The 27,101-nt window shown below is 35.5% G+C and overlaps 2 protein-coding genes across 3 annotated transcripts; one reads left to right on the top strand and one right to left on the bottom strand.

The window, feature by feature from the left end:
- The first annotated feature begins 1,834 nt into the window (after positions 1 to 1,834).
- Positions 1,835 to 3,653, top strand: LOC101249714 (uncharacterized). Its single transcript, XM_004235163.5, has 2 exons — positions 1,835 to 2,722; positions 2,917 to 3,653. The coding sequence occupies exons 1-2, from the start codon at positions 2,278 to 2,280 to the stop codon at positions 3,429 to 3,431; spliced, it is 960 nt and encodes a 319-aa protein (XP_004235211.1). The 5' UTR covers positions 1,835 to 2,277; the 3' UTR covers positions 3,432 to 3,653.
- Positions 2,882 to 10,938, bottom strand: LOC101249441 (uncharacterized). Of its 2 annotated transcripts, XR_002027362.3 has the most exons (7): positions 10,614 to 10,938; positions 6,498 to 6,984; positions 5,529 to 5,868; positions 5,021 to 5,119; positions 4,763 to 4,883; positions 3,788 to 4,052; positions 2,882 to 3,427 (listed from the first exon to the last, which is right to left on the bottom strand). XR_002027362.3 is itself a non-coding variant. In XM_004235162.4 (6 exons), exons 1-6 carry the CDS (start codon positions 10,795 to 10,797, stop codon positions 3,838 to 3,840), a joined length of 1,446 nt encoding a protein of 481 aa, XP_004235210.1. In that variant the 5' UTR covers positions 10,798 to 10,938; the 3' UTR covers positions 3,578 to 3,837. The 2 variants fall into 2 exon arrangements, 1 of the variants encoding a protein (XP_004235210.1); XM_004235162.4 differs by lacking the exon at positions 2,882 to 3,427 and having other exon boundaries at positions 3,578 to 4,052.
- Positions 10,939 to 27,101: the final 16,163 nt, after the last annotated feature.

Genomic DNA, 27,101 nt, shown 5'->3' with positions numbered 1-27,101 from the left:
AGAAGCTTTCATGGCTCCTCCCAGAAAGGTATCATAATGTGAGCGAATTTGAAGACTTTCATCAAAGGAACTTTCGAACTAGAAAAACTCACAACCCGTTTCTTTATGGAAGGAAGGAAGATATGTCTAAGCTCGATCGAAACTCTACCCCCAATTTTCTTTACTATTGAAACAACAAGAAACAGGACTTGCAAGGTCTAGCACGAAGTGAGCCGTGCTAGCCTAACAATGTTTTCAGCAACAAATTACGGTTTAACGACCCTCTAGTCTAAGTTAGGGCAAAAACTTCAAAATATAAAACGTTTCCTTTAGGCGAGCTACTTTGTTTCAAACATTTCTCTGATAATAAGGATATATATATATATATATATACATACACTAACCAAAGTATATACACAGCTAGTCAGCTAGATTTCACACCTTTTAGATATATTTTTACAGTAAATTTTCTTTAGGGAGCAATATTATGATTGAGGCGTAAAATTGATGGATAAACTGGAAAAATAACATGTATACAAAAAAAGGAAACTATGTCCAAGCGACTATCCTTTACTTTCATATCTCTGTTTTTTAGCTACCCAACTCTATTTACCCCCCATTTTCTACCATACATAAAATAATAATTCAAATAAAAATAACAATACAATAGTCAATATATAACCAAAAAAAATTATCATGACAATTTTGCTTTCGATGTATATCCATTAATTTACGTATTATATAATTTGCTTGCAATTTATGTTATTTAGAAATTTAGAATGAAATTTAATTTTATATTAAATATAAATTTGAAAAAATAAAATTTTATGTTACATGATAATCATATAAAGTGATTAGTTGAAAAAAGAAAGAAAATTATATTATGAAATAAGAAAATAAAAGTGAAATGAAAATAATAATAATAATGATATTGAGGAGAGAAAAAGATCCTTTTTAGAGAAAAATAGAGAATTGAATTGGATTCAAGGGTGTATCTAGAGGGGTGAGTGAGTTCACGTGAACCCATGCTCCCCTCTCTAGATCATATATAGTAGTGTTATATTTTTAAACAATATTTAAATATAAATGTGTGAACACACATTTAAAGTATCATATAATAATACATAATACGATGATGATTGGATGCACCTCTCTAACTGAGGATAGAAATTAAAGTCTTATATATCTTGTCTTTTTAAGTAGCAACTCTCCAAGCAGTTATAGATAACACTTTTTAAGTGTTTTAACTAATTTTTCTTTTATTTTTTTCCTTAAATTTTTAAAAATATTTAAGTGTGTTACAGTGAAAATTTTCCTAAAAATTTAGCCCTGGAATTCTTTTATATAATTAAATTAATGTGTGCATTAAAATCTAAAACTAGTACTATTATATATTTTGCACCTATAATTTTTGAAGTTTAATAGTTCATATTAAGAACTTAAAAGTCAAATTGATCAAATTTATATTTAAGATGCTTTTTTTCGTAATCATGCACCCATCTTGTTGAAATTCTGAATACGCCTCTGGTTGGAATTATTGTCTGAAAAAATAAAGAACTCTATAATTAGAGAATAAAATAGAGAATACAAATTGGAGATGAAATGCCCTTATGGTATCAAAGAGGAAAAAGTCGTACTTCATTGAAAACACTAGTCTATTACTCGTTGATACCATTACAGTATATATATACTGTTATGGTATCAAGGAGGAATATATTGCTCAATAACTGTTTAATCCCATCAGTGTGTGTGTATATATATATATATATATATATATATATATATATATATATATATATATATATATATATATATGATGAAATCTAAGGATAAAGAAGCACTAGTTCAGTAAATAGAACAAGGGGCAGTCGAATAAATAGTTTAGACAACAAGTCCAATCAAGATAAATATATTTGATTGAATCCAATTTGAGTAAATATTTTATCTAATATGTCTATTTCTGTAGTTCTCCTAAAATACTTTCTCGTGAACCGTTGAGGTCATTTAAAGACAATGTCCTGTTGCAAACTTTTGACTATTGTTCTGATTCCTGTCCCCCTCTAATTGACCTGTGAGTCGTAATATGGGGAAAAAAGTACCTAGATATCTCTAAACAGAACTTCAATAATAGTATAAAGTAATTTCCTTTGCCTAAAAGTAAGGTAGTAGTCTTAATATGATGCAAAACAGCTTTATACCTTTCCATCGTCACTTTTATCAAGAAAAGAACCCTTTGAAGGGGCACAAATATTATCACCATTTGTATCAATCAAGCTGAAATCTATCTTTTTCTCTAAAATGGCTAAAATATGGATTGAAATCTGCATGATTTCCGCCAGGGGACTCCGGCGAACATCGGCTTTGTGGAAGCTTCAGTGGTATGCTGTTGGATGGATTGATCCAAACAACAAGTACTGTTCCAAGATTGATTCTTCAGGCAATGCAAATCCTGTTTGGAAAACCAAATTCTCAATGTTGGTTGACACTTCTCTCCAGGATTTGGCCCTAAATGTTGAAGTTTACAGTAGAGAACCCATTTTTCTTAGAGAAAAACTCATGGGAACAGCTACTGTGCTTCTGAAGGAGTTTCTAGACAAGTACAATAAGAACACTGAGGTTTCGAAGCCAATTGAAGAAGTTGGGAGCTTTCAATTGCGGAAAAAGAACTCGAATAAACCTCAGGGATTTATCGATGTCTCCATCAGAGTTTCGGAGGAGAGGGAAGAATCTAGTTCACAACCAGGTAGAAACTTAAGTTGCTGTTTGTTCCTTTAGACTTCATGATTTGTGTAATTATTCATCTTCTATGAAACAAATCCTTAAAAAAAAGACGCTAGTTTATATTGATTCAGATAGTAATACCTGGATGAAGAACCATACTCTTGCGATTCTTGACTGAGAATTTTCCTTTTTTGACAACATCTTGTTTGAAACTAGGTGAAAAGGAGGGATTTAAGCTTGGGGATAACAGCAGTGGCTTCAACTTGACTAATGGATATAAACCTGCATCAGCATACCTACAACCACAATCTTTAACCCCGTCTCAAATGCTGGAGAGACAACCACAGAAAAATCACCAATATGCACATCCAATGCCATATCCTACAAATTATTCACATCCACCTGTGGCGGGACCGAGCTACACACAAGCAGCAGGACCAAGCTATCAGCCGTCGCGTACTCCACCCCCACCTCCACCTCCACCTGCTAATGTTGGTTATATTCCAACTTTCCTCCCAAGAACAAATAACATGCCGCCTAGTTATTTAAACATGCCACAAAATGGAACTTCAGCAGCACGAAATGCTAGACCTGGTTTTGGAATGGGAGTAGGTGCAGGGGCATTAGCTGCTGGCGCTATGATATTTGGAGATGATTTCATGTCTGGTTTTGACCTGCCTCATGGTTTACAGGATCCCTCTCTCACCATATCGCTTGATCCTCTTGTCTGAAGATGAGAATACCATCTATTGAATTACAATGAGTACAATGAGGTTATCACAAGAATCTGCATAGATGTTTCAGTTTGTACCTGCAAATCTCAGGCTTCTTGTGTAACAACAGATTTCAGCAGCTTTGTAATAAGCTGAAGTATAAATTTACAACTCTCAAGATACATGGTGTATTATATTTGCATGTCTCAAGGGACAAGAAATCAATGTTTACTTAAACAACTATAAGCCACCTACGTTATATTATGGAATGCACTGATAGGTGTTTATAGAATTGAGTATAATTGACAAAGAGCTTAATGATTTCCTATATATGAACTTTAGTAGGCAGTTCAAGTGTCAAACTGAATGCTCACCAATTGATATCAATCCTAGAGGTCACGTTGAACTGGAAAAAGTATCAATCTCAAGTTGCTGGTTGCAGATGAGACTCTTTCTGCACCCCAAAAGCTCTTTCAAGGAATCTGTCAACAATGGATACAAATTCGTCAACCTTCTCTTCATGGGGCAAGTGGCCACAATTCTTGATTATTTCAAGACAAGATCCAGGAATGGACTGTGAAAGTCTTTCAGAGTTCCATGACGGAACAAGCCGGTCGCCGTCACCAGTGATAATCAGAACTGAGAGAAAAAAACAGCATTAGGAACTTTGTGTATTCACTGTGCAACAGTGTTATCAAAGGCGAAAAGCACAAAAAAGCTCTAAGGTCTGGGGGTCTTTAATGAATAAAGGCGCAAAGGGAGAAATAAAATACAGATATATATGATTAGTCCAAGACTAATAATTATACACATAAATGACAAATATATGATCAAAGAAATTGAAAAAAAAAATGATAAACTGAAATATCATTATTTAGTTTCACTTTTTCATAAGAGGCTCATTGGCAAGGAAAACATTTCCTCTAGAACCTTGATGACGACACTGAAGCGCATATAAAGCGAGACGAAGCTATCAACATGTTTTGAGCCTCGCTTCAAGGCTTAAGCGCGCTTAAAGTGCGGCTTTGATAACACTGGCAACTGGAGTCTATTGTTTATCATGCAACATTACGATAATATGTTCTTAGAACATAGCATCATCACAAATCCAAGAATGTAAAAGGATCATGACAGAACTTTCCCATACAAGGGAGTAGCCTAGAAAAGAATGGTGCAATCAAAGGTTATTTGGTAGTCAAGAGCTGTTGGTTATATAGCATAACTGTTTTTTCAGTACTTCATATTCACATGAGATTTGCTTGCTTTTCTATTAATGATTTTGAAATCAAATGTTTTCTTTTAGTTATCAATATCAATTCAATTTGATGCCACATAGATGATTTTCTAACCAGGACATGAGATTTCACTTAGTCTCTTCGACAGTGGTGGTTTTGATTCAGACGCAGAATCTGTAAGCATAGCCACGGTATACTCCACCAGAGCCCTATCCCAATCTTTTACTCTGAGAGGCTGCATATATTAAAAGAGTAAACATGACAACAATGCACAATGAAACCAGGTTGCACACCTGAAAAATCAAATACAAGCCCAAAAGAAGAAACCAAACACATCATTTAGTTGGAAACAACTAGCTGCCAAGGAATCACCTTTGTATAGCCTTGCAAGACATGATCATCAACTTGTTTAGGATCATACCAAGCATTTCTAACAGCAGCTAAGCCAAACTTATCAATTATCATCCTTACCTGAAAGAAAATGGTAGTCATTTTTGTACCCATTTAATCAAGTTTTATAGAGTGGTAATCAAGTATTTTTCTCATTTTGCATATGTTGCAAATGACTAATAAGAACATAAATATATCAAATCTATCCTCAAATAAATGTCAGAAAGGTCAAAGAAGTAATAGAGCTGCTAAGACAACAGCAGCTGACATGTTCCATGGACTTGCACTACACATATAACTCATCTCACCCTCTTGTTTAACTTCTTCAAGAATGTCCGGGAGGATATCTCACTCAAAAACCAATTTTCAAATATTGGAAATCATAAAGTATAGACGTAATTTCAATTTCACAAGGCTGCACAATGTAAATTTTCAGAAAGGAAAATTAGGTTCAATAAATAGATTAGAAGATCCAAAATAGAGTACATACCAACATAATACCAATGGTAGAACGCAAGAATGCAGATAAAGCTTTCCTATATAAAGAGTTTATCATGTCTCCGATCCCTTTCACCAAACGCATCATTGCCTGTCCAAGATATTGGGATACCTTTGACAAAATGCTAAAAACCGAGGTAAACCAATTCCCTTTAGAGTTCACTTCCAATTCCTTGCCTTCAGTCTGGTTACTTTTTCCACTTGAATTGTCTTTCGTTACATGCCCTAAATTCAGGGGTGCTACAATTGCAGGGGCAACAAGTATCAGGGCAGCAACTCGCTCAGGTGCTTCAAAATATGCTTCAACTGCTACAATGGAACCAGCTGAGTGTCTGGTATATCTCATTAGTTACTGATTAAAAGTGACATCTTTGATAAAGCAAATAGGAAGAGCAAAGGGAAGGAGGGCAATACTACAACAAAGAACAAGTTGAAGCACATTATCCTCTCATAGGGAATTACATATCTACTTCATCTTGACCAAATAAAGACACTTTCTACTGTTTGCAGTAAATAATTAGGAACAGAAATCTAATCAGTCAATCCAGAAACAGTACAATGCTGATAGGTTATTTTATTTAAGATATAGAAGAATAAGAGGTAACGTACATAACTGAATATGACCATTAAATTCTTATCGCCTAAAAGTTCATCCTAGAGTAGGTCAATCATTCATTTGGAAACACACATCTGATTTTCATCGAAAATTTATTTTCACCATTTCTGTTATTTCACATTTCTTTTATTATTGGGGTAGCGATAGATCGTTGTCTTCGCATAGTGAAACTAAAATATAACTATAACAATGATATTTTACTGCAATAATTTCAAAGCTAAATCAAGCCACTTCCTTTTTTAGATAAGTCAAAATATATAAATCTATAACTGTTCATAATGGAAATATTAGAATTCAGATCTTGTCATCCAAGAAAAATCATAGTAGACTTTGAATAGAACTTACCCCACTAGAATTGCCTTCTCAGCTGCTAAGAACTCAATGAAGTATAGAGTGGCCAACACAGAGAATATCATGGAGTATGGATTAAAAGGTCTTGTGTCTTCACTTCCCTGAGATGAATGGTTCGCATGATTTAGCCTTGCCGTCAACCCAAAGGCTGGTCTGTCAAAGGCCAGAACTTTTTTCCCAGTGATTTGAGCCAAGGGCTTCATAGCTCGATTCCATGAAAAAATAGAGGCACCAAAGCCATGTAATAAAATCATAGGAAAATTCACTCTTTTATTAGCATGAGGAGGTTGAGAACTAGTTCCTTCTTCTGACAGGTTTGTAGCAACTGATTCTGCATCATATACCTTATGGTGTATTTGTACTCCTTTAAACTCACAAAAACAACTATCAGGGTCTGCTAGAATAGCTGGATCTTGTAATTCTTCCTGATCTATCCCTGCTATCTGCCTTTTCCGTTTTGGCCTTGTCCCAGGTGATGTTTCTGGATTAGCTTGGAAAAATTAATGAAATAGGAGATGAAAACAAAAGAAGAATCCCAAGCTTCATCAAGTTCTCTCAGCTGCTTCTAAATACCAAAAGAATCTGATTGAGCTCAAATATGTTCCCTTTGGCGTTAGCACTTATTCAACTTTGCTTAGCCTCAAATAACTGACTAGACTTTTAACTATTTCTGGTTCTTTGTTCCGTTGGCTTCACAAGAGGAATAAATTAGTAAACAAACATCCAATTGCTGAAAAGTTATATGCACGACTGAGCATTTATTTCATATATATTATGTCAGCTCCAAAAGGACTGTCCCTAATACTATTTCAGAACTACCATAGTTTTGCTTTGACTTAAGTTTTTCCAAATTATTTTTAACCAAACAAAATTACAAATTATGCTTCTATGTTCAAATACCAGAATCATTTTTATTTTGAGAAGGTAAGAATTAGATATTTTATAATGAATCAGCACCTAAGAATGTGCAATGGTAATTGTACAAAAGAATATAATAGTAATAATACATCCAACAGAAGTATACCCCTGACTGGGCCTGTAGTGATTCTAACAAATCAAGACTAAATTCAGCCTCCTCTACATGTTCCATTCTGCACTAACAACAAAACAAAACCATACAATTTGATTTGCACTTCTGAGTGTTGTTTAGTGAGTACTTGAAATATATTCTGTTCTTTCAACTCAAACCATCGACTAGATGCAGCAAGTACCCTATTCCACTGATTCTTCTTTCTTGGAAGCCCTATTCTGTTCCAAAACTTCAACAGTTCAGTGGTATCCTTGCCATAAGCCCATAACCCACGGCATGCCAATTGCATTAAAAAGATATTTCAATTTTGAACAATGATTAGAACACTGCAAAAATAAATGGCCGACAAACTCAACTTGTTTTCACCATAAGAAACATCTGCTGCAAGTATTGCTCCTCTCTTTGGAAAGTTATGCTGCTTTTGATTTCCATGATTGTTTCCATGGCCAAGGTTCAAGCTGGCATTCCATCCTTGTAAGAGATCTATAACATGACTTAACAGTAAATTATCCTTCGCTATTTAGCTTCCTTTTCAAATTATCTTCTGAATCTGCGACTTATTGAAAGGAATCTAGTAACCTAAGAAATTGAGCAGCTCTAGACAGTTCCCAATAATTGAAATCTGAAATCTGCCAATATTGATGTAGACCTAGTAGCCAAAGTAAGTAAACCTGGAAATAAGCCTCCAAGGGGCCATGCCCAAACCAATTTCCCCAAAAAGAGGTGTTCCTTCCATTTTCCACTGCTGTCTTGCTCAAGAAACCAAGCTGTAAATATATGATACATTTCCATATGGATACTCCATGACTACTTCTGACTTCGTAGTGCACCATGTCCCTCAATTCCATATTTATTACTGCTTACCCAACCCTCTGAGCTTCCACCTCTGTGTTAATATCCATAGTCATTTCATGAGCAACCCTTCTATTTTGTTAACCTCCCCATTCCTCCATCCTTCTTGTTTATAATTAGTGTGTTCCATCTTACCAGATTAAATGATTTCTTCTCCTTACTTCCTTGCACAAAAAAGTTTCTTATGCAAATTCTCTTCTCAATCTTAAATGGCATGGAAAAATAAAGACATAATATAAGTTGGGAAAGAATCTAAAACACTATCGATCAGCACCATTCTACCTCCAAAACACAAAAATATTGCTTCTTCCAAATTGCTAGTCTTTTCTCGCATTTTTTCAAGACCCTTTATAATATGCTATCAGGTCTATATACTGCTCCCACTGCTAAACCAAGCAAATGGTAGGCAGCCTACATGCCTGGTTACCTAAAGCTCAAGCTAAATCATAGCAGTTGGAACCATATTGACTGGAAATAAGTGATTTTTTCTCCAGTTAGTGGTTATCCAGAAAATCCCTGAAAAATCACTAATACTCAAACTCAAGTTATTGATTTGTTTTTCCTCAGCATCGCACAAAACAAGAGTGTTGGCAGCTATCAGAAAGTATGGGACTTCTAAGATATTCTGGTTGTGAACCTTGAATTCCCTTACCCAGCCATTTTTTTTATGACGTGGTGTCCGGGCTAGCTTTCACGCAGCTCAACCAATTTCATGGGATACCTGCCACCTTCCACCAGCAGCAACAGGTAGTAGGTAACTTTGTCCGTCAAGGCTAGGATAAAATGAGAAGAATCACCTAGTGTTTTTGTCTTTACTAGGAATTGAACCTAAGACCTCATGGTTTTCAATCACTTTATTGACCACTAGGCCACACCCTTGGGTGCCCAATCATTTGTGGAGGCAGTCTTGAGAATTTTGGAAAAATATTCCGTGCCTTGAGATGAATAGGAAATTAAAGATGGTATATCCTCACCATAATCCTTTTGAGCTGCAAAAAGAATCACGGGCGTGCTATTAACAGGGATTGAAAACCAAACAGATAGTACACATAATGATATCCAGTTAACTCACATTCTCCCAAATCCCATATCTTTGAGAATGTTAACTAAATGTCCCCCCCCCCCCCAACATGATTATATACCTTCTCAATAACAACCTTACATAAAACACCAGGAATATCAGCTTCCAATCTGGTATCAAGATATTCATTTGCAATTAATGATGCATCCATAATTTGTCTTCTTCTAATAAAAGTCATTGTGAATTATCCAGTAACTTGTGAATCACCCTCTTGAGTCTCTGTAAGAAGCTTCACAATGATCTTACAGAAACTACTAATCAGGCTTATGGGTCTACAATCTCTCAATTCCACAACATCGTTCTTTTAGAAACTAAAGCAATAAAGGTGGTATTGAAGCATTTCTCAAACTTTTCCAAGTGGTGGAAGAGATCCAGACCCTTCATGTTATCCTCTTTGATAATCAACCAAAAGAGTACATTTTTATGAACCCATAAAGAAGCCTCCATTACTGATTGCACTCTTTGAAGCTCTTCTAAATCTTCAATAACAAATTCCCCATGAAAAAATCCGCTCAAAATTCTATCCTAGAATTGGTTCTTCCACTGTAATTGCAATTTTGTTTCCTTGATTCATTGGACATATGATTGTCATTGCATCCTTTTCATGAGCTAGGGAATAAATTAGTACATATTATCTTCTTGCATCACCAAAAGCACCGACTCATATTTACTGACACTGTTGTTTGTTGCGACTTCAATGGTAATGGGGCCTAAATCCATAAGCATTTTAGTAAAATCTTCTGAAATGACTTCAGTGTTATTGCCCTAAATGATTGAATTTAAGTCCATATTAGAGGAATCAAGTCAGGCCTTCTCTTTCTTCTTACTGAAGTTTCTCGCTTTCTCTTTTCAACTACCTAACCTTATTTGCTCCAAAAGTCATTCTCTTTCACACCAAGATATTTTTAGCTTCTTCAGATAAAAGGGTCAAAGTTAATTACAGCTAAATCACCCTACATATAAACTTACAAAGAAATCCACCAGTCAAAAAAAGTCTATTCAACAATCTAACATGAAGCATATAATAAATGCACAGTACAAACATAAAAAGATAAAAATAAATGTTTCACCTTAGTATAGGGGTTGAGCGACTTCAAAGCAACATAAACAAAAATCAACATTCAGAATCGATACTATAGCTATTTACCTGGATATTCAGCAGGTGAGAAAGAAGTAGACGAAGAAGAAGAGGCAGAGGGTACAATCTGTAGAGATCTAAAGAAGGGTTTTTGACGGATAGAATGAAGGTTTAATAGCTTCCTCCTGGTTTGTAATTGCAATTGAGGAGAGGCGAGACAAGCAGGCAACACATGAAGTACACAAGTACTCATGTCTTAATATACCTTTCCTTCTCCGATAGACACTCCGGCAAATCACTGTGCCGATTCTGCTGCTTTTCTGGAATTCAGAGTTCCTGCTGCTGCCCACTGCACTGCCTAAATGACACCAATTTTGGTGCAGTTGGATTATAGTTGTGTTCTTGTCATTTTTAGTATTTTAGAATTACCAAGTTTGACTTTGAAACAGGTGCTTAAAAAAAATTAATTTTTTAATATATAATTTTAAATTAAAGTTATATTACAGGTTTTAAAATATCTTTTAATTTTATAGTCTTAAACATGTCATTTAGCAAAAATCAAAGTATTCTTAAATAGAAAAATTCATTCTTTTTAAAATAAACTAAAAAAAAATTGGGTCATTCTTTTTAAGGAAATAACATTTTTTTATTATGCATTTTTTAATTTTTTTCTTTTTTGATGATGTTTAGTGATTTCAAAGATATTCATAAAAAACACATTTAAACTATGCATTTTTTTTTATTTGAAAAAATCTTAATACATGACATTTGACATGAATAAAATATTTCAGCTTGATAAAAATTTAATAATAAAATATTAAAAATTAAAGATTAAAGTATTACTATAAAAAAAAAAGTTAAGAAAATAATTTTGAAAAATTCATATTTCACCCCCCCTCCCCCCACCAAACCACCCACTCATTCTCCCAAAAAAATTGATATTATTTAATTTTAAAAAGTGCTATCTTATTCTATTTAACCCTCCGCTACTAATTTATTTAATTTCTTTTAAGATTTTTCTAGTTTTGTGTTACATATGTACATATATATTTAGGAAAATATTTTCTACTTATATACCTGTAACGACCTGTTTAGTCGTTTTGAGCAGCAGATTTTATTTCTGGAAAAACTGGCTGAGACGACGGAACCCACGACGGACCGTCATGGGCACGACGGACCGTCGAGGGTGTCTCGTTCCAAAATACTTAGAATTCTAAAAATTGGGTACTGAAATAGACTCTCTGAACTTCGTAACGGAATGGCAGGACGGACCGTCGTGGGCAGGACGGACCGTCGTGGGCACGACGGACCGTCACAGACCCTTTAATGGAATGAGTCTCTGAACTCTGTGACGGAGCAGCAGGACGGACCATCGCAGGCACGACGGCCCGTCACAGGCTGCATAATCCCAGGCGGGATCAGATTTCTTTAAATGTTTTAAGGGACGTTTTGGACTATTCCTGCTATAATTATAAATTTAGTGGGTTAATATTAATAATTTAACTACTTGAGGGTTAAAAGAGATAACCTTGAATTAATTAATGGGTTAATTCACCATCTTTTATACTTAATTATATGCTAATTAGGGTAAAAGAAAGAGGATTTGAATAAGAAAAAAGAAAAGAACAGAAAGAGAGGGAGAAACGATCGAGAGAGAGGAGAAACGAAGAAGAAAGCAAAGATTTTGAGGATTAGCTTGCTTGATCACAATTCTTCGGTGGAGGTAGGTTATGGTTTTTATACTATTCGTAGTTAACTCTTAATAGCGAATGATATGTGTTGGGTTGTATTGTAAAGTCTTCTATATGCTTAATTGTATGTTTGCATGAATACGATTATGTAATTGTGATGAAATAAGCATGATGAAGCTATTGAATCCCAAATCTTGAAAACTCCAATCCTGAAAACCCCTTGTTAATGATTATGCCTTGGTATAAAAGAAGGCTTGATGAACTAAAGTAATGAGATTGATGATGCCTTGGTATAAAAGAAGGATGGATGAACTAAAGTAATGAGATTGATGATGCCTTGGTATAAAAGAAGGCTTGATGAATTAATAGAATGAGATTAGTGGAGCGGGTGTCACGAACCGACACGTAGAATTAGGGGATCGGGTGTCACGAACCGACACGTAGAATTAGGGGATCGGGTGTCACGAACCGACACGTAGAATTAGGGGATCGGGTGTCACGAACCGACACGTAGAATTAGGGGATCGGGTGTCACGAACCGACATGTAGAATTAGGGGATCGGAGTGTCACGTTCCGACACATAGTAGTAGGGGAGCGGAGTGTCACGTGCCGACACAAGAGGAATAAAGATAATGAATCTTGGAATTATGTTAATAAATTCGAATGAAAAGAACCTAATTCCCAAATGAGCATGATATGGAGGCTTGAGTCCTCATGAGTGTACTTGACGTTATTTATCAAAGATTCTTGTACATGTTGTTGCTACAGATTGAGTATTGTAGTTGATTTATGATATGATCTGATATATATTGTTTTCTATTTTGAGTTGGCCGATGATATCTACTCAGTACCCGTGTTTTGTACTGATCCCTACTTGTATGTTTCTTTCCTTGTTATTTGTGGAGTGCAGCAAACGTACCGTCGTCTTCAACTCAACCGCAACTCTAGCCAGTCTTCATTACTCCGGATTTCAGGGTGAGCTAATGCTTCCAGCTTGGACTGGATCTTCCTCTTCATGTCTTGATGCCTTGAAGTTCCGGCATGGACTAGATTTTTATGTATTTTAGCTTCTTAGATACTCTTAGATTAGTAATTTGAGGATAGATGTTCTTGTGATGATGACTTCCAGATTTTAGGGATAATAATAGTTGTCGAGTTTTTAGAAGTTATTTAATTGATTTTCATTAATGATTTTAAGTCTTCCGCATTATATTGTGTTATTATATTCGAAATGTTGGGTTTTGTATTGATTGGTTCGCTCACATAGGAGGGTAAGTGTGGGTGTCAGTCGCGGCTCGATTTGGGTCGTGACAATACCGAATATAACATAAACAAAAAATTTATATAAAAAAAAATCTTGCGGCGAAAAATAAAATATTTTCGATACAAAGCGAGAAAAAAATTGAAAGTAGAGGGTTAAGTAAAGTGGGTAGAACAATTTTCTAAAAAATAAATAAAATAATATCTAAATTAGTATTTGAGGAGGGAGGGGGGTGTACGGTAAGAGGAAGTGATGGAGTGGGGAAAGAAAAATATTTCTTGGTATAATAATTTTAAATATTAATTTTAACTTATAATTTATTTAATTTTGTCAAGATGAAATATTATGTCAATGTGAAGTTTGATGTGGCAATTCTTTTCAAATAAAAGAGAGTGTATTACACACACGTATGAGAGTTATAAAAGTGAGAGATATGTTTCTCAAACTAATAAGTGATAGTTTAGGCATAACACTCAATAGTTTAGGTATAAAACTCACTCTCAATATTTTAGGTATGAAACTCTAAAAAAAAAAGATAGTTTAAGTAAGTTTTTGACACTTACCTCGAATTTTTAATGTGCCTTTGTTTTTTGTTATAGTGGTTGTATTTTATTATTTATAGTATGATTTTTACGGGGTTTTTGTATTTTCATTACTTAATTTTGCTCATTCTTTTATGATTTTTGCTCCTCTTTTATTGATGAGTGTATATTTTTCTATTGTTTGTTAGTATTAGGGTCTGTGTATACTATGTATGGTGATTTTTTTAAAGAGAAAGCATGAATCATAAACAAGGTTTATGCATACTTAAAAATCATAAGGAAGTTTTCATAATATCTTTGGAGAAAACATATAACTCAGACACCTAATTCAGATAAACTAGGAACTGAGACTCGCGTCTTTGATGTATGAAGATGCCCTTATCTACGATGCCATAACAATTATTTTTGCCTCAACTCCCTATATAGAAATAGGGGTAGTTTCCGAATTCGGGTAAGAAATGTGCAGCTCACTGTGATAGACCTCTTTTCATTTGTGAAATATTTACTATTAACCAACAATAAGACTATGTGAGTTATAACATGAAATTTATCATGACCTTCACGACAAGGGGATTTACTTGCCAAGGTAGAACTCTGTATCATTCATATTGCTAAGGTGGATTCACTAGATAAGTCATTTAAGAGAATCCTACTTGCACACGTAGTTTGGGGAAAGAGAATTGCTACTAGAGAAACCTCTACTAACAGTAAGGTCTCCACTCCAAAGTCCTCTCGGTGCTCAAATAAATTCCTACAGAAAAAATATAATCATAATCATAGTAAAAGTTTTTGGAAAGACACAATTAAGATTAGCAATCCAATTATAAATCATAATACAGTCGCTTCTTCAAAATCACAATTTCATTTTCATAATAGACACTTACCTTTCTAAGCATCAAAATCTCAATTTCAATGTGAGAAAACCTTCACAATTCCTGGATGATTATCTCAAGATCATCCTTTGTTAAAAAAAAATTCTTTTCATAAACCATGCATAGATTTCATAAATATAATTCACAATACATGGGTTCATATGAAATCAATTGAAAAATCATTTAATTTAATCAAATCATGCATAATAAGATTAAATATAAATCATTGAAGCATAATATATTGGACCCATGAAACCCTAATAGAATTTGGTGAAATCAATTTACGAGATTTAGATTCTTTTGAAACCCAAAGAATGAAAAGGATCCATTGGTGAATTTCAAGATAATCAAGTCCCTAAGAATACAAAAAGAATGAGACCTTGAAGCTTGAAACTATAATTTCCACCTTGAGAGCCATTGAAAGAATTTGGAGAAGATTCCTGAAGATTTGGGGGAAAGTTATGTGAATAAGAGGAATAAGGCTAAGTTCTAGGAGTAAAACGGTAATAGGGGTAGTTTTAGGGACAAAACAATATGATTTAGGGGATAATTGGATAGGAAAAGACTAAAACATCCTTAATAAAAAATATGCCAAAATACTATACAATTTAAACCTATGGTTCGTAGGACTCTGTATGAACTGTACTGGTTGATAACACTCACTTTACTCATATAACAATTCAACAAATAGACGATCGTTAATGTAACACTCCGAAAGTCCATGACCTAAGCTAGATCCTCACATGATGAAATAAACCTTAAAACACTATTTATAAGCCTAAAATAATGTGTATAAACCATCTAGGAAGTTTCAGAGTCAAGACTACAAGAAACGTTCAAGACGTCCGAAAGCTAGTCTAACTTAACTAATGAAACGTCCTTAGGTTTCAGGTAGGTTTAGAGGTGTTGTATGAGGTATAAAACTTGTAAAATAACTTTAAATAGGGTAAACCATGTACATAGGGTGGAAACGTCTAGGTACGACCCCCTAAGGATTGCCCTAAGGGTCCGCAAAAGGACCCCAAACTTGGCCAAGCAAGTTGCCAAAACAACAGCCAAAATGCACATGGATGAAGTGTGTCCGCGTCGCGGACTTGGTTGGACTTGGTAAAAAATCAAGTCTATGTCGCGGGCAGTTCGCAGACTCCACTGTCTGGAAAATTACTTTAGAAAATCATGCGGGAGCAGCTCCGCATCGCAGACTTATTCCCCGATGAAAATATGAAATTTGGAATTCATGTTTGACTTCATTAAAGGGAAAACTTAAGTGAGGGGTATTTTGGGTATTTCATGGGAGGTCTATATATTGAATTTAGATCAGTTTCCCACATAGTTTACTCACTCAAATCAAATCCCAAATCAAAACCCAAAAGCTCTCACCTCTCTCTACTTTCTCTCTCTATTCAACCTCCATTAAAGGATGAAGAAATCATAAAGAAGAAGGTCAATTTGTCTAGGATTTCACTTGAATTTCATGGATTAATATTCATTAAGGTATGAGTTCTTCACTGTTGCGATTCCTTTCCCCAAGAGGTCCTTTCAATGTTGATTTCTAAATTCAAAGGGTTTTTTTTTTCTACAAATGAGTTTTCTTCTAAACTTGAAATTGATAATTGATTATGATTAATTGTGATTGCTTATTGACTAATTAAGTAAATATTGTTGAGTAATTGATGTTAATTGATGAATATTCATGTAGATCATTTCCTTTCTCCAATTTCCACAAATCTTGGATCTTGCTTATAAATTGATGGGAATTGAAGAATGTATTAATTGTTAGACTTGTTTTATCCATTCTAATTCATTCATGGACTGACTAGGGTGATGTATTGTTGGGATTGGATCTATTTCTTGAAGAATTCATGATGAACCATTTTCCCCTTAACGCTACGTTATAAATTGAACTTAATTGGAATAGTGATGATGCAATTGAAGTAGCTATTGTGTTAATTACTATTGTTTGATCATATTATACCCATTGTTGGGTTGAATTGGATGATTGATGGTTAAACCTTGGATGATGGCTTGTCAAGGAGATGGGGTAAGTCTTGTGTCTCAATCCTTTACTTTAGTTATGATTACTTGTGTTTAGTGATGAAGTTATATTAAAGTATACCTAATGATAAGATTGATTAGGGTTGGTATTATGTTGAATTGGAATTTCTTGAATTATGGCTTGTGAGTTGTTGGCTAAGATGTAATGATATAAGGATGATGACGACTTACGTATGTGCCTTATCATAATGTGATTATGTAAATGTACTAACCTCATATGTGTGAATTGTAATGAAAGGACAATACTCATGCAATTCCTATTGGGCTATGATGATGACTATATAACCCTATGACCTAAACTAAGTTATGATTATTAATCAAAGACATTTCAAAAAGGACTCTAGCTTAGCACCGAGTGAACTAAAAGTGAGTAGTGTCCCTTCCCACAAAGGGAATGTAGGATCACTAATGTACTCATGAGATTTGATACTATAATGCATGTAGCATAAAGAGGGTTCCAACTACGTCTCCTAGTTCTTGAACTATGTCGCCCCCATAGGAATACTAGCTAGTGGATCCACATAGATGCTATGTTCATGTTATGGTACTACCTTGGAAAGTAGACCGCCTTCTTTCGGTGTAAGGTTTCATGACACTGGATTCCACATTAGCTCATGTGGTTTATGTCAGTTAAGGCAATATGTTCTCAAAAGGTAAAATGAAGTAATGAAGTGAACTCTAACTCAGATGACCTAAGGGTTTCAACTTAGTCTAGGTAGGGGTATGGGACTCTACCTATACATTGCACTAGTTAGCCTTGAGGGAAGTCTTAGAAAGATGTTCTTATGTGCTTATATGCTTACAAATTTAAATGATATGTATATGATGATCTGACATGTTAATGACACTATGTGATGTTATTTTCACTTATGAACATGTGGTTGGTCTCTATTGGTAAAGTATGATGATGTTTACTCTTAATGATATATTATGCAAAGTTGGGCATTGCTTATAGTTCTTATTGAGTTTACTTGGTTTAGTTAGGTTATGGAGCCTTACTTACTCATTGCATTAGTGGATGTGTATGAGTGATGATCTTGCTTAGATTATGATGTGATGAACTCTTATACATGCTTGTTGACATTATAAATTGATGATAGAGTTGTCTTGATTATGTGCTCAATTATGTTGATATGCATGTTGACTTGACTAGACTTGGTATTGTTGGTCTTGTGATGTACATTGTTTTGACTTAAGGAATATGTGTTTATTGACTTGTATTGGTTCTTGAACGTGCATAAGACTTTTCAAAGTAAATTAGCATGCCTTAATGAAATTTCCCTATTTAGCATGATTTCTATGTTGTGTGTGCATATGATCCTATACTTAGTACAAGTGATGTGCTAACCCCATTTCTCCCTTGTTCCCCAACATTCAAGGTTTCAATCGTTGAAGGATTCTTGACGACTTTTGAAGGAAGGCTTGGAATCATTCTCCAAGTGGGTATGTCCTCATGTTACGAGGATGATTGATATATCGTGGTTTCACAGTATTTTTAGTGCTTTTTCCTTAAATTTAGTGTGTGTCCAAAAGCCATTTTGTATTGATTTTTATGTAAGTTTCTCTTTATCTGCAGGAAATCTGTCCAAAGATGAACGCGGAAGTTTTTGAGCAAGAAATGAAGAAAAGTTACCACCTACGGAGCTTATGACGATTCGTCGAGCTTGTGATGGTCCGTAGGTGGAAACGTAGTGAAAGTTCTGAAGAAAGATGGGAAGTTTGACTTAGTGTGGGATTACGAAAGTCCACGACGGACCGTCATAGCCACAACGGTCCGTCCTGTTGGTTCGTCGCAATGATCAGAAAGTAGTCCTAGTACCCAATTTCCAAGAAGATTAAGTATTATGGAACGAAGACCCTTGACGGATCGTCGTGCTTGGAACGGTCTGTCATACCTGCCGTTGAGGGAATGAAGAAAACAGCAGAAGAATTTGTGTAGTATGGGACTACGGAGTCCATGATGGCCCATCGTGACCACGACGGTCCGTTACGAGGTCCGTTGACCCAGCCGTGTTTTGACAGATTTTCAGTAATTAGAATCCTTATTTTATTAGTTTTTTTTAATTATAAATAGTTCGAAAAATCTCATTTTTGGGGTTAGACTTTTTGGTGTTAGACTTTTGGTTGTGAGACTCTTTGATATTAGATTTTTTTATTGTTACACTTTTTCTAAAATTGATTGTTGGTGATTTTGTTGATTAATCAAGTGAATTTATGGATTTTATTCTTTCTCATCAAAGTAAGTGCATGAATTCTTATATTAAATATATGAATATTGTGATCATGACTATGAGTAACTAAACTCCATAACTAGGGTTGTGGGAACCATGGGTGAATAATGAGGTAAAATCTAACTAAAATAACAATTCTAGATTAGTGTCTTGCATGTATTGATAATTCTTTTGTTAGAAATCTTTTTAACGGATGATCAATGTTAGAATTCGCCTTAATGCTACTTTCCGGACCAAGGAGGTAGATAATAGGAAAAGAATTATCAACATAGATTTAGTGTATACTATATAATAGGCTAGTGTTAATTGGTACGAGGTAATAACTTAGTCAAATATCGAAACAATGCTTAATATGAGGTAAAGGTATGAGTTAGTATAGCAACACACATAGCCGGATCAAGGTGCGGAGTGAAATTTTATAGATGCCGAACCAAGGATTTAGAAATACATAACATATGACTTGCATGCAAGATACTAGGAAAGAATTGTTACAGTTAGAATTATCAAGTTAGGAATCTGTGGGGAACACTTAAATCCTAGTTGCTTTTATTAATTGATTAAACTCCAAGATTTGAATTTGTTAGTTGTTTACTTTAATTTAGTTAGTTATTTTCATTAATTTTGAAATAAACCCCCCCCCTTTATTGTCTTTTGTTTTCTAAGGAAATAATTGACTAAATAATAGTAATAATAGATTAAAGTTAAGTCTGAATAATTTTCCTCGTGGGAACGATCATAACCTCATTAGTTGGGTTCTTTACTTGATACGACCGCTTTACTTCTTATTTGAGAAGTAAATTTGAGTGTATCAATGATGCCTTTCTATCACTCTACCTATGTTACATTGTTATAGTCTAAATACAATCATTTCATTCAAGTTGTTACAAGATATTGTTGTAAGCCCTAAGTGACATTCCTACATTTGTGTAAGGGCTTTGCCCATATTGATCTATTCTGTTTAGATGGTTTGATATGATACTTCCTTTTTAAGATTATGTTATGTATCTTATATATATGTGCCATAAAAGTAGAAGACTTTGTAATCTTCTATATGAAGGGTCTATGTATACTCGATATGAATATATTATGTGTAGGCGAGAGGTCTATGTGAAACTCATGAGGTAGATGTAGATGAAAAGTTTTAAATTTTCCGCATTTTTAACCTATGAATGTTTTGATGAATGCTAAGAGGCTAGTCTTAGTCCTCTTCGAGGACGATGACGCTGGTTATATCTAAGGGGTACTTTTCGAATGTGACAAACTTGGTATCAGAGCATGAGGTTGAATATTCCTAGAAATGATGTCATATTAAACCACGTCTATGTAGATTCTTATTCATAATTGTGAAGCGCGCCACACTTATGAATGAGAAGCTATGTGATACTTAGTAAACTCTCATCTTTTTGCATTCCTATGTCGTTCCTCTAGAGTCTTATTATGTGCTTTCACCTAAACCTTGTATCGTGGTTATAGGTATGAATACTCGAAGGGCAGCGACAAGAAGGGCTGAAGAGGGCATTGCTAATGTGAGAGCTAATGACAACCAAGCTCCTCCACAAGACAACCAAGTGCCTCCACTTCAAGAAGTTCCTATGGGTGATCAAGTTCCGATTGTTCCTCCATCAATGACGGATGGAGAGATAAGGGCGACTTTTCTTAATTTGGACCAAGCCATGACCTCTCAAGATAATTCCATCACTTCAAAAGTCCAAGCCATGACGGCCCAAGTGAATAGGGATGTTGAACCTCGAGTGCCTCAACATGCCAACACTATGGCCCTTTCGTTTGAGAGACTTGACTAGGATAAGTCCACCCATATTCTTTGGTTTGAAATCGGATGAAGACCCTAAAGATTTACTCGATGAGGTCTATAAGATTCTTTATGCTATGGGTGTGACCTCAATTGAAAAGGTCGAGTTGGCGTCCTATCAACTCAAAGATGTGGCCCAAACTTGGTATGTACAATGGAGGGATAATAGGGCACTAAGAGATGGTGGGGTGACTTGGGAGATCTTCAAGAGGTCTTTCCTTGATATGTTCTTTCCTATGGAGTTGAGTGAAACTAAGGTGGAAGAATTCATCAACCATCGTCAAGGAGGTATGAGTGTACTTGACTATTTTTTAAAGTTCACTAAATTGTCAAAGTATGCTTCATCCTTGGTGTCAAACCCAAGGGATGAGATGAGTTGTTTTCTTATGGAGGTGTTTGAAGACTTGGTTGAAGAATTTCGTTCGGCTATGCTTTATGATAATATAAGTATCTCTCATCTCATGGTTCATGCTCAACAAGTGGAAGAGAGTAGACTAAGGAGAAAGAGTAGGGAGGCCAAGAAGGCCAAGTCTTATAAAGGTGGTTCTTTTAAGGATTGACTTGACATTCAAGACAAACCTTGATTCAAGAAGAGGTTTTCTAATCAAGTTCCCTCTAAATTTTTCAAAGCTCGTGATGATAGGTGAACCCTAAGTCTCAAAAGGGAAGAGGTACTAGATCACCAAGCAAGAAGCCAACTTGTGGGAAGTGTGGCAAGAAATATTATGGTGATTGCCTTGTTCACTTTAATGCACTTCGCTCTAGGGGTGAACAAGAGAGTTCTCCCGATGTGGTGACGGGTATGTTACAAGTCTTCTCTATTTATGTGTATGCTTTACTTGATCGGGGTGATAAATTATCTTTTGTTACTCCCTTGATAGCTAAAAGTTTGATATTTTGCCCGATATTCTAAATGAACATTTTAGGGTAACTACCCCAGTAGGTGAGTTGGTGGTTGCAAATAGCGTATATAGAAATTGTCCTATAATGTTGCCCAATAGAGTTACTCATGTTGAATTAGTAAAACTTGATATGGTCAATTTTGATATCATTTTGGGGATGGATTGGTTGCATAATTGTTTTGCTTCCATTGAATATAGAATAAGAATTGTCAAGTTCAATTTTCCAAACGAACCTGTCATAGAGTGGAAGAGGAGAAGTTCTATTCCTAGAGGTCGTATTATCTCTTATGTTAAGGCTTCTAAAATGATTTCAAAAGGGTTTCTATACCACATTGTGAGAGTCAAAGATTTAGACTCCGAAAATCCTCCCATTCAGTTAGTCCATGTAGTAAGGAAATTTATGGAGGTCTTTCTTAATGATCTTCCCCGAATCCCTCCTGAATGGGAAATTAATTTTGGTATTGATTTTCTACCGGATACCAACCCTATTTCAATTCCTCCGGCCGAATTGAAAGAGTTGAAGGCTCAACTCAAGGACTTACTAGACAAAGGCCTCATTAGACCTAGTATTTCCTCATGGGGTGCTTAGATATTGTTTGTAAAGAAGAAGAATGGGTCCATTAGAATATGCATTGATTATCGCCAACTCAATAAATTCACTATTAAGAAGAATTATCCTCTCCCTCACATTGACGACTTGTTTGATCAACTCCAAGGGGCAAGCTACTTTTCTAATATTGACTTGAGGTCGGGGTATCACCAACTTAGGGTGATAAGTGAGAATGTACCAAAAAAGGCATTTCAAACAAGATATGGTCACTATGAGTTCTTAGTAATGTCCTTTGGTCTCACTAATGCCTTTGTATCATGAATAGGGTGTTTCAAAGTTACCTAGATTCATTTGTCATAGTCTTCAATGAAGACATCTCGGTATATTCGAAAAATGAGGGTGAACACATGGACCATTTGAGTGTGGTGTTATAAGTGCTTAAGAAAAACAAACCATTTGTCGAGTATAGCAAATGTGAATTTAGGTTGAGGTCGGTGGAATTTCTTGGTTATATCATCTTTAGTTAGGGAGTTGAGGTTGATCTAAGGAAAACCGAGGCGGTCAAGAATTGGCCTAGACCATTGACTCCAATCGACATTAGGAGTTTCTTGGGTCTAGCGGGATACTATAGGAAGTTTGTGGATGGTTTTGCGTCCATTGTTTATCCTTTGGCTACATTGACCCAAAAGAGTGAAATTTGAGTGGTCGGAGGCATGTGAAAGAAGCTTTAAAATCTTGAAAGAGATTCTTATATCCGCTCTAGTATTGACTCTACCGGAGGGTACTAAGGGCTTCGTCGTATATTGCGATGCATCCCAAGTAGGGTTAGGGTGTATACTTATGGAACATCGGAAAGTAGTAGCCTATTATTTTAGACAACTAAGGTCTATGAGAAGAATTATCCAACTCATGATCTTGAATTAGCAGACGTGGTATTTGCCTTAAAAATATGGAGGCATTATGTGTATGGTGTCCATGTTGATGTATATACCAACAACAAAAGTATTCAATATGTGTTTACTCAAAAGGAGTTGAATCTCCGACAAAGAAGGTGGTTGGAATTGTTGAAAGATTATGACATGAATGTTCTCTACCACCCCTGTAAATCCAATGTAGTTGCGGATGCTCTAAGTCATATGACCATAGGTAGTGTGTCTCATGTAGAAGAATCTAAGAAAGACTTCATGAAAGCTGTTCATAGGTTGGATTGTTTGGGTGTTAGACTGAAAGATTCTCAAGATAGTGGTTTTATGGTCCATCATAACTCCGAATCATCTTTGGAGGTTGAGGTGAAATCTAATCAACACATTGATCAATCATTCTCCTTAGAGGGGATAGTGTTTTGAGGTATGAAGAAAGATGTGTTCCCAATGTAGATGATTTGAGAAATCAGATTCTTGAGAAAGCTCATGGTTCCCGTTATTCGATTCATCCGGGATCTACTAAGATTTATCATGACCTTAAATAAGTGTTTTGGTGAGACGTCTTAAAAAGGACATAGCAGAATTTTTTGCAAAATATCCAAATTGCCAACAAGTAAAAGTCGAGCACCAAAAACCAAGTGGTTTACTTCAAGAAATACAAGTTCCAACTTAGGAGTGGGGAGACATAAATATGGACTTCGTAGTAGGTTTGCGTCGGACAAAAAGGCAACATGACTCTATATGGGTGGTTATGGATATGTTGACCAAATCCGCTCATTTTATACCCGTCAAGTCTACATACTCGGTGGAGGATTATGCAAGGATCTTCAAAAATGAGATTGTGTGTCTCCATGGTATTCCGTTATACATCATATCGGATAGAGGTGAACAAGTCACATCTAGGTTTTGGAGGTCATTCCAAAAAGGGTTGGGTACGAAGGAGAAGCTAAGCACCACTTTTCATCCTCAAACGGATGGTTAAGCAGAGCGTAATATTCAAACCCTTAAGGATATGATTAGAGATTGTATAATTGATTTCAAGGGAAATTGAGATAAACACTTGCCTTTGGTTGAGTTTTCTTATAACAATAGTTACCATTCAACTATATATATATGGATCCTTTTAAGGCCTTGTATGGTACGATATGTAGATCTCCAATTGGATGGTTTGAAGTGGGCGAGTCTTAACTCTTTGGTCCCGAATTGATTTATAAGACTTTGGAGAAATTTCATATGATAAGGAACCGATTGAAAATAGCCTATTGTCGGCAAAAGTCTTATGTCGATTATAGGAGAAGGGACTTAGAGTTTGAAGAAGGGGATAAGGTGTATCAAAAAATTTCACCCATGAAAGGAGTAGTGAGATTTTGCAAGAAAGTGAAGTTGATTCCTCGTTATGTTGGTCCGTATGACATTTTGCAAAGGGTTGTCAAGGTTTCGTAGGAGTTGAGATTACCAAGTAAATTGTCTTCGGTTCATCTGGTGTTCCATCTCTCCATGCTTAAGAAGTGCATCGGTAATCCCGAGTCCATTCTTCACATTAAGGGTATAGGTATGGATGATAACCTTTCCTATGAAGTGGTTCCGGTGTAAATCCTTGATCGTCATGTGAAGAAATTGAGGAACAAAGAAGTGCCCTCCGTAAAAGTCCTATGGAGGAACCACCTAGTTGAGGGAGCAACATGGGAGGCCGAGGCCGACATGAAGTCCCGTTATCCTCATCTCTTTGCTAATTAAGGTTTGTTATTCCTATTAATGCAAAAAATAGTGAATTATATGAATTTTTCTTGTTTTCCTAGTATGTCCATATTTTGGTAAAGTTAAGTGTCAAAATGAGTTATCATAAAAGAGCCTTTTTTGTGTTAACTTGCAGTTATGTGTAATATATGTGTTGTCTTCTTTATATTTTGGTCTATTGATGTTGTCTTGGGAATAATAGCATGGTAACTCTTTCATGTAATTTTGAGCTCATGTTGATGTTGAGAAGGTAGTTCCTTATAATGTATTATGAAATGTTGAGCTCTTATGTGTTGTGACTTGAGTTGCTATCATAATTTTGTTGATATATGTTGAATATAGTTGTGAAGTGATCAAATGAGTTGTTACTTGATATACCATGGTTTCACAGTATAATTAATACCTTTTCCTTAAGTTTATTGTGTCCGAAAGCCTTTTTGTGCTAATTTTGATATAAGTTTTTCTTTGTTTTGCAGGAAACCTGTCTAAAGCTGAATGCGGAGATTTTGAGTGAAAAATGAAGAAGAGACCACCTACGGAGCTTATGACGGTCCGTCGTGCTTGTGACGGTCTGTAGGTGGCAGCGTAAAGAAGCTGCTGAAGGAAGATGGGGAAGTCTGACCAAGTGTGGGATTACAAAGCTTGTGACGGTCCGTCATGGATATGATGGCCCGTCCTGCAGGTTCGTTGCGAAGATCAGAGAAGTGATCCCAGTACCCAGATTCCAAGAGTTGAAGTATTTGGTAACGAGGACCCTCGACGGACCGTCGTGACTGTGACGGTCCGTCACACTTGCCGTCGAGGGGAATGAAGAAAGCCGCAGAAGAATTGCACCAAGTATGGGGCGACGGAGCCCACGACGGTCCGTCATGACCACGACGTTCCGTCGCGTGGTCCATCGACCCAGCCGCGTTTTGACAGATTTTCAGTAATTAGAATCCTTGTTTAATTAGTTTTTTTTTTGTTTTTTTATAAATAGTTCGAAAAACCTCATTTTTGAGGTTAGACTCTTGGAGATTAAAACATCATATTATTAGACTTTGTTTTTCTGAGTTTTTGATTGTTGGAGATTCTTACAAGTAACTCTTGTTGATTAATCAAGCAAATTTTCAGACTTTATTCTTTCTCATTAAAGTAAGTACATGACTTCTTGTTTAATATATTTGAATATTGTGTTTATGAATATGAGGAACTAAACTTTATAACTAGGGTTGTGGGAACCATAGGCAAATAATGAGATAAACCCTAGCTAAAATAACAATTCTAGAATAGTGTCTTGCATGTATTAATAATTCTTTCGCTTAGAAATCTTTTTAACGGATGATCAACGTTAGAACTCGCCTTAATGCTACTTGCCGGACCAAGGAGGTAGATAATAGGAAAAGAATTATTAACATAGATTTAGTGTATACTATCTAATAGGCTAGTATTGATTGGTACGAGGTAATAACTGAGTCAAATATCGAATATGATGCTTAATATGAGGTAAGGATAAGGGTTAGGAAAGCAACACACGTAGCCGGACCAAGGTGCGGAGTGAGATTTTCTAGATGCCGGACCAAGGATTTAGAAATACATAGCTTATCACTTTGCATGCAAGATACTAAGAAAGAATTGTTATAGCTAGAATTATCAAGTTACGAACCTGTGGGGAACACGTAAACCCTAGTTACTTTGATTACTTGATTAAAACTCAACATTAAAAGTTGTTAAGTGTCTCTGTCAAGTTCGTTAGTTATATTTTTTAATTTTATTAGGAAGTACAAAAACCCCCCTTTTATGCTTTTACTTTTTAAGGAAGTCATCAACCGAACAATAGTAATAACAAGTTGGAGTTAAGTCTAGACTATTTTCCTCGTGGGAACGATCCCAACCTCACTAGTTGGGTTATTTACTTGACGAGACCGCTTTACTTCTCATTTGAGAAGTAAGTTTGAGCGTATCAAATTTTGGCGCCGTTGCCGGGGAATTTAGCTTTTAGA

This window comes from Solanum lycopersicum, chromosome 3, assembly GCF_036512215.1.
Source record: "Solanum lycopersicum chromosome 3, SLM_r2.1".
Classification (NCBI taxonomy): domain Eukaryota; kingdom Viridiplantae; phylum Streptophyta; class Magnoliopsida; order Solanales; family Solanaceae; genus Solanum; species Solanum lycopersicum.
Note: the sequence above shows the minus strand (reverse complement) of the source record. Positions and strands in the feature narration are given on the sequence as shown.